This window comes from Miscanthus floridulus, chromosome 13 (genome assembly GCF_019320115.1).
Source record: "Miscanthus floridulus cultivar M001 chromosome 13, ASM1932011v1, whole genome shotgun sequence".
NCBI classification, from domain to species: Eukaryota; Viridiplantae; Streptophyta; class Magnoliopsida; order Poales; family Poaceae; genus Miscanthus; species Miscanthus floridulus.
In genome coordinates this window covers 64,037,619-64,045,696 of record NC_089592.1, presented here as the reverse complement: position 1 = coordinate 64,045,696, position 8,078 = coordinate 64,037,619, and the positions used below count along the sequence as shown (strand labels likewise).

Below are 8,078 nucleotides of genomic sequence, written 5' to 3'. Positions count from 1 at the left end.
TGGATCCCAGGCTTGAGGCCCTTCAGGCCTCTGGTTCACTTGCCAACAGCTGCTGTTGAACGGGTGCAGGACCTTTTCGTTCCTGGCACGCGTGTTTGGGATGAGCAGCTCGTGCGTCGATCGTTTGTGGAACCGGAGGCAGCGGAAATTTTGAAGATCAAGCCCGGTATGTCTTTGGTGTCTGATGTCAAGGCTTGGACGTTTGAGAAGCATGGGCAATTAATATTCGGTCCGCTCGGCTTACAGATTGCTCAAGGTCGAGCAAGCGGCAATGGCCATGGCCGCGACGGGTGAGACCGGAGCCTCCGGGGAACGCCAACACTGGCAAACGGTCTGGAAGCTGGACGTACCACCGAAGGTCCGTGTTTTCTGGTGGCGGGTGCTGCACAATTCGCTGCCTTCAAAGTTTTGAGCTGAAAAGAAGGCACATCGCCAAGGAGAGCTTCTGTGAGTATTGTGGTGATCCAGAAGAAACCTTGTATCATGTAGCAATTCAGTGTCCGTTGGCTAGAAGATTCTGGGCAGAAGTAAAAAAGGTTGAGGGGGTGACGATTCCAAATTATCATCCAAGTACATGGGCAACGGATGTGCTGCAGCCGGAGTTCTGTAACTCTAAGACAGCTGCGCTGGTGGTATGTGGTGCCTAGACGCTGTGGACAGGCCGAAATGCAAGAAGGCATGGGCGCGAAACTTGGGAACCTGGAGCAACGGTGCGGTTCGTCTCAACACTGCTGCAGCAGGAGCTTGCAGCGTTGAAGGTGCCAAATGAACCGAGGCTGCCCAGGAGGCCGGAGAAGTGGAGAAGCCCGGAGGAGGGGTGGATCAAGGTGAACACTGATGCAGGCTTTGACACAACGGCTTGTTCGGGAAGCTGCGGTGTGGTGATACGTGATCAGACCGGCCTGGTGAAGGCTGCAGCGGCACGATGGCTTGATGATGTGCCGGATGCACTGACGGCAGAGGCTATGGCAGCCAAGGAAGGGCTTGAGCTTGCAGCGAAAAATGGCTATGACAAAGTTATCCTTGAGGTTTATTGCAGTGGCCTCAAGACGCTGCTAGATGGTGATGATGGTATGAGATCGGTTATCGGGGGCATTTGTCTCGATATTACAGAGCTAGGTAGGAGTTTTGTCGACTTTCGTGTTGTGTGGGTGCGTAGGGAAGCCAACTCGGTGGCCCATTGCTGTGCATGTATGGTGTCAGCCACCGAGCGCTCGTTTTTCTGGCACGACTATATATCCAAGATTGGTTGTTGGGATTAGCAGCTGTTGATTGTACTCCTGTTATTGATTAATGGAAGCTCTGTAATGCTAAAAAAAAGCATGCCGATATGTAACTTTGATTTCTAGATCAAGTAGGTGGAAGATCGATCCAGTAACATGCAGCTTCTTCATGCACTTTGACACTAGTCAAAATCAATTGGACTTAGGCTATTTTAATAAAATCTTCATTATAAAAAAATGACTTTTTCTTGCTCAAGGATATAAACTATTACTCCAAAATCACTTTCCCATAACGCCACGACTACGGCAATGCATGTGTTTGCTCGGATTAAGGATGAATCGTCCTTGTGGGCTAGTGCTAGAGGGAGGGTCCTCACCCCCCCTATTTGTAGGATCCAATTTTGGGAGTAATTAGCTATTATATCCTAACCCTCCTGTAGCGGTCTGCTGCAGGAGGTGGCGCGCTTTTAGTTGTAAACTCTCTTCTTTCTTATCAATATATTGCCAGGCAACCGGAACTTTCAAAAAAAAAAAATCAAAATCACTTTCCCTGTCTCCCTTTTGAACTTGTATATATTGATGTAGTTTCTGCTGTTGGCTATAAGATTCTTACTCTACTCAATAGTTTTATCCTAAAAGTATGGCAATTAGGGCATGTTTGCTTCGCGCCCTGCCAGGCGCCAGTCATCTGATCCTAGCCTAGGCTTCCAAAATCAGATGCCTGGCAGACAGCTCCATCGAGGAGCAAAACCAAACATGCCCTCAATCTCCTAGAAGTTTAGATATCTGCCAATTTTTGCTGTAAAAAATCAAGATCATAACGAGAAGTTCTAAGGTTTCTTGATGCTACCCTTAACTATTCACAAGCATCATTCTATATATCAAGAAATGTGATACGCATATGTATTACTTTTTTTCAAATGGATAAATATAATGTTACCATTCATTTGGGAAGGAAAGCATATACAACGACAAAGGGTCAAGCCACAGAAGGACATACAAATCCCAATACATATTGTGCATGGAAACCTATAAACACTTAGCTACTTAACACTCTTCCTAACTTCATAGCTAGGTATTCCATCAGTACAAATGAGAGAACAAAAGGCAATCAATGCCAAGGCTGATAACCTGCCATTATATTCAAACCTCATGTTCTTGTTCAATCTCTCTGGAGGTCCGAGAACAAGAATATAGCAGGGCTTGGAATGAGGGAACCTTCTAGAGTTCTAGAGGACTTGATACACTTGACCCACTAACCTCTGGTCCTTTTATAGAGTTATTATACATGCCGAGCTCCCTACTTGGGAGATAGTATGACGTCTCCTCCCACCACTGAATTAGTGTGGGTTTCATTTGTAGTTGGAAGGTCATTGTTCTCTTTTATCGGAGGTAAAGGCGGCAACGGTCCCTCTAGAGGCGGCGAAATCTCATATGTGCCAATGCCGATCATTCTAGAGTCATCACCTGGATCATTGACAATCTCTGTCTTCCAGTTGAGCCCGGCGAGAACTATGTCATTGTACGGGACGTAGTTCTACATTCACACCATGGTGCAGTTAGGAGTTGTTAGTTTTGCACAAAAGGCATCTGAATGTGTTTTATCCTATTGTAAGTACCTCAAGTTTCTCAATGAGCTCTTGTGCGTTGGGAGCATGGACAACAATTTGGCGGGCGCTGTGGCTGACGAAGCCTTCCTCCATGGTCTGGTCGATGAATGCCAGCAGGGTGTTGTAATAGCCATCGACGTTCAACAAGCCAATCTTGAAGAGTTCTCATCAGTTCAACAAGCCAATCTTGAAGAGTTCTCATCAGTTGGATTTACTGAATTAGTGAATTTCTTCGGTGAATTGAAATATCTCTTTTACGAAGTATATATCAAGAGACACTGTTGCTTGCCTCAATGTACATATATATAGGAGCTTGTTGATTATTTACCGGCTTATGATGGATGCCTAACTGTGCCCATGTGATCACTTGAAACAGCTCTTCCAGTGTTCCATATCCACCTGAATCATAACAATTTAGTTGATACAATTAATTGCCAGTTTGTTGCAAAGACACGCACGTTTTACTTATACAGTGAGAACACATTAATATTGGAAAGAGCTACTTATATGACTGGTGATGATTCAATTGCCCTAGCCTAGCATGTGGCAAGTGCACGCATGGAAACACATGAATCTCAACATTGAAAGGGACTCGACAAATAGCACAAGTAGCCCGTGCCACTACTCACCTGGCAACTCTATGAAGGCATCAGATTGCCTCGCCATCTCCGCTTTCCGTTGGTGCATACCCTCGACCGGCATCACCTTTCCCACTGTCTCTCCAATTATCTGGCAACAACGCGTCGTTAAAAATTTTCGGAAGAATAATGGGGTTCTAGCGTTTTCAGTATCATACACTCATGCCCTTGTCAAGGTGACATAATGGTTTATTACACTACTACAGAAAGGATTAGTAGGGGCGGCTGGTGAGGCTTTATAGAGACGGCTCGGCCAGCCACCCCTATCATATCACCTCTACAAATCATGCATTTGTAGGTATGGTTTCCAGACCGCCCAGGGACGGCTGGTAACACCCCAGCCGCCTCTACAAAATCGATTTGCAGGGGCGGCCGTAGTACCAGCCGCCCCTATAATACCTGTTTGTAGGGGCGATTCAGTATTCAAATCTGACCAGAACATATATAATTCAAATCTAACCACAAGCACAAAAGCATTATATAAACTACCATTACAAGTCCAATTCACAAGAATATATACAATCCATCATTAAATAGATATAATTCACAAGTCTAATTTGTTCCACAAGTTCAAACCGTCCCACAAGGTAAGACCAATGTCAAATTCCATACACATTGTTATCAACGGCCTAGAGCTTGAAGGTGTTGGTACTGAGGATTTCTACCTAAGTCAGAATCTCGGTCATGGTAGGTATCTTTGACATGTACAATCCGGTTTAATATGAAGTTGCAAACGTCGACGACGAGCTCTAAGAGTTGGTCATCCTTGTATGGGTCTCTTTTCATTTCTTTCTCTTCTTTTCACTACAAGAGAACAAGTTTCGGTTTAATATTTCATATCATGTGCGAAGTTTTTATACTACGGGTGAAGAGATTCAAACTTACCCTTAAGGGGTGTCTCCTGTAGGCACCGGTGTTACTCATCATTGAACATACATAGTATCCACAATGTACACTCCTAGGTTTCTGCTTGGGACACTGTGTGTTTTGCATATGAAAAATGTTAAGTAATGCTTTTGATAGCCATGTAATAGAGTACTAAAGTAAGTTACACTTACCGCACATAGTGTTTTTATAGCTAGCCTTTCCTTTCTTACTGGATCATGTCTTCCGTGATGTTGATTGACATAGAACCTAAATGCCATGTTCGAATTATTTTAGCAAATACAACTTGTTATTATCCAAAAGTGAATGTTACAAGTATCTATACAAACATATAAGCTAATGGGGATTATCGATATGTATACGTCTTGAGAATCGATATGGAGTCTTTGTATATCACTGGGTCCCTATCTATTGAATCAAAGACCCATGCCATGCTCCTTCCGACATCGACGCCTATACAAATCCAGTGGTTGTTGCATGGATTTCATCATAGAACTAGATAAGCTCTTTTGCATCGAATAAAATATATCGAACAAAGCTTTAAGTATAGAGTTGAACTTACTCGAAGTTGTATGGTAGTCATATAGTAGACTGTTATTGGAGATTTTTAAAAGCAAGGGCAATGTATGACGAAACCTTAAGGGTCTCTTGCCTTAGTTTCTTCGCACGGATATCCTCTTTCTCCCGAAGGGTCTTTCCAGCAGCTAGCTCTTTGTCATCTAGTTTCCACTGTCCAAGGTAATTAAAATTTATTTGTGCTATAGCTTGAGGGTCTATATACCCGGCTTTTACACTTGGCATTTGTTTTACAATGTGCACTTGCATTCTACAAATCATGGCGTGGGTTAGTTACAATAAAATCAAAAGATTATATTCATATCATATCGGGAGGACAAGGACTTACAGGCACCACATGCGAATTAGATTCATTTCTATTGCTCCGAGGTGAAAGCATGTCTGCATGTCATTGAAGTCAAATATAATTTTCCCGGCTAGGCTTCCAAATATGCCGGTGGAGAAGCATGCGTGTACGAGGTCTATGCTCGTTAGGAGAACACGCAAGTATCAATCATGGAACCTTCTCATTCCAAGTGGTAGGCGTTGGATGTCCCGGTTTGGTAGAAAGGGCTTGCCTCTTTTATATGTTTTCGGGCAATCCTTTGACTATTTGATGAACACGCAAGTATCAATCATGGAACCTTCTCATTCCAAGTGGTAGGCGTTGGATGTCTCGGTTTGGTAGAAAGGGCTTGCCTCTTTTATATGTTTTCGGGCAATCCTTTGACTATTTGATGGCATCAACATTTGGATACTACTTTGCTATTTGGTGGAGTTTGCTAGTGATGGCCTCCTCAGAAGCCCGTGATGGGACTTTTTAAACTTGGTTCTCAGGCTTGAACTGGTCATGGGCATACCACTTATGCACCGATGAGATGTCTTTCTTCGGAACATAAATTGGCCTTATGGTGATTGGATGCTTCTTTCGAAGTTCTCATTCAGGCACGTCCTCATCTTCTTGTGCATCACCTCTTCAGGAGTCACTCGTTGTTCATGTATCGGCTGCGCTTATTGAGAAGACTGTGGCATCTCATCATGCATTTGCTCGGTATGAGCTGAAGAAGGTTGTGGCTTATCAGGCACATGCTCGCTAGGAGGCAGGGAAGAATGTGGCATCTCAGGAATGTGGTGGTCACAAGACGGTGAAAATATCTCCCCGTCCTCAACAACTCACTCTAAATTTGAGAGAGGGGGAGGTAGCGAAGAATCAGTCAATATAATATCCCATTTGTGCTAGAGGATAAACTGCCCCATTACGTCTCCGAGTAACACCAGCCCCATAGGAGTTGCGTAGTCTATCCTCCATTGCATGAACTCGGGCTTCACGATATGCACCTCGACCCTAGTGTAGTCCGGTAGTATCGTATTATTGTGGTGTAAGCCACTGGGAGGATGTGCCACACCTGTTGTCACCTCTATCACAATGTTCTGCTGGCCGCTGAGAAACACCAAGGTGCAACTAGTTGGTTTCTGTAAGCGATCAACGGGGGCTATGGCTGTAGTGGAACCTTGGCTGCTAGGAACTTTTGGAGGGCTGCCAACTAATGCCAGTTCTCCCAGCGGCATCATTAATGTTCGTGGCTCCATTGACAGTCCTTGCCCCTCCAGCGCCTTCGCAACTAGAGCCTTCACTTGGAGCTCAAGATTAGCCTCCCGGTCTCTACCATGTTTCTTGTACATGTGCATGTCCTCTTCGAATCCGTGCTTCTAGGTCATTCTTTTCCTTAGCCCCCCGGTGCGGCCTATGTGCTCATTGTTTCCCAAGCCACCTACCACAATTCTAGTTTATGTGGTTTCTATCCAGACAATAACTATGTCACTACACTAAGTTAGTGTGCTCTCAAAAGCTAACTAAAGAGCCACACTAACCAAACTAACAAGCTCTCAAAACTAGCTACACTAAAGAGCTTGACAACTAGTTTGTGGTAATATAGAGAGAGTGAGTAAGATGGTTATACCGTCGTGTCGAGGAGTGAACCAATCAATCACAAGGATGAATACCAATGAAGACCAATAACCTCGGAATCAAATGATGACATAATTATTTTTTACCGAGGTTCACTTGCTTGCCGGCAAGCTAGTCCTCGTTGTAGCGATTCACTCACATGGAGGTTCACGCGCTAATTGGTATCATACACCAAACCGTCAATAGGATGCTGCACCACCAACACAAGATGAGGACCACACAAGCCACGAGCAATTCACTAGAGTACCTTTTGACTCTCCGCTGGGAAAAGGTCAAGAACATCTCACAATCACCACGATCGGAGCCGGAGACAATCACCAACCTCCGCTCGACGATCCTTGTTGCTCCAAGCCATCTAGGTGGCGGCAACCACCAAGAATAACAAGCAAATTCCGTAGCGAAACACGAACACCAAGTGCCTCTAGATACAAACACTCAAGCAATGCACTTGGATTCTCTCCCAATCTCATAAAGATGTTGAATCTATGATGGAGATGAGTGGGGGGGCTTTGGCTAAGCTCACAAGGTTGCTATGTCAATGCAAAATGGTCAAGAGAGTGAGCTTGACCTGGCCATGGGGCTTAAATAGAAAGTCCCCACAAATAGAGCCACTGGGCTCCTTATTGCACTGAACACGGGGCAACCAGACGTGCCGGTCGATGTGACCAGACGCAAGACTCCAGCATCCAGTCGTCCGATGCTTGCCATGTGTCATCGGTTTCAAACGCTGATCGCCTGATCTCAACAGTCATCAGTACATTTAAGTAGTGACCGGACGCGTTGCTCAAAGTGACCAGACGCACCAACACCAGTGTCCAGTCGTTTCTAGTAAGGTACTAGAAGCGAAAAATCACGACCGGACACATCCGGTCATGCCCGACTGGACACACCCAACGTCCGGTCACTCAATGTCATCATACGTCATACTCACCGGACTCAGGCCCTAAGTGTCCAGTCATTTTTCTGCGCCAGCGTCTGGTCATGAGACCAAAACTGCATGCTCACTACTGCCACTGACTGGACGCACCGGTCCTACCGAAACCAGCGTCCGAGCACTTACAATGACCACGTTCTCCTTGGTTTAGCCACCGAACATGTCCGTTACACTCTGTGAGACCCTGTCTTTTCTATATAGGGTGCTGGTGGCACCGTCAGACTGTCCGCACTCTTTGGGAGGACACTCCGCCGGTGAAGTTTC

At 45.2% G+C, this 8,078-nt stretch overlaps 1 protein-coding gene across 1 annotated transcript in view; it reads right to left on the bottom strand.

Annotated features, from left to right (window-relative positions):
• Positions 1 to 2,523: 2,523 nt before the first annotated feature.
• The window catches only part of LOC136499922 (probable cytokinin riboside 5'-monophosphate phosphoribohydrolase LOGL3), a 77,085-nt gene continuing 71,530 nt past the window's right edge, over positions 2,524 to 8,078 (bottom strand). Inside the window, exons 3-6 of the mRNA XM_066495409.1 lie at positions 3,463 to 3,562; positions 3,162 to 3,232; positions 2,843 to 2,986; positions 2,524 to 2,760 (exon numbers count right to left, since the gene is read on the bottom strand). Of these exons, the coding sequence (XP_066351506.1) occupies positions 2,524 to 2,760; positions 2,843 to 2,986; positions 3,162 to 3,232; positions 3,463 to 3,562 (552 nt within the window). The remainder of the gene's footprint in view (positions 2,761 to 2,842; positions 2,987 to 3,161; positions 3,233 to 3,462; positions 3,563 to 8,078) is intronic.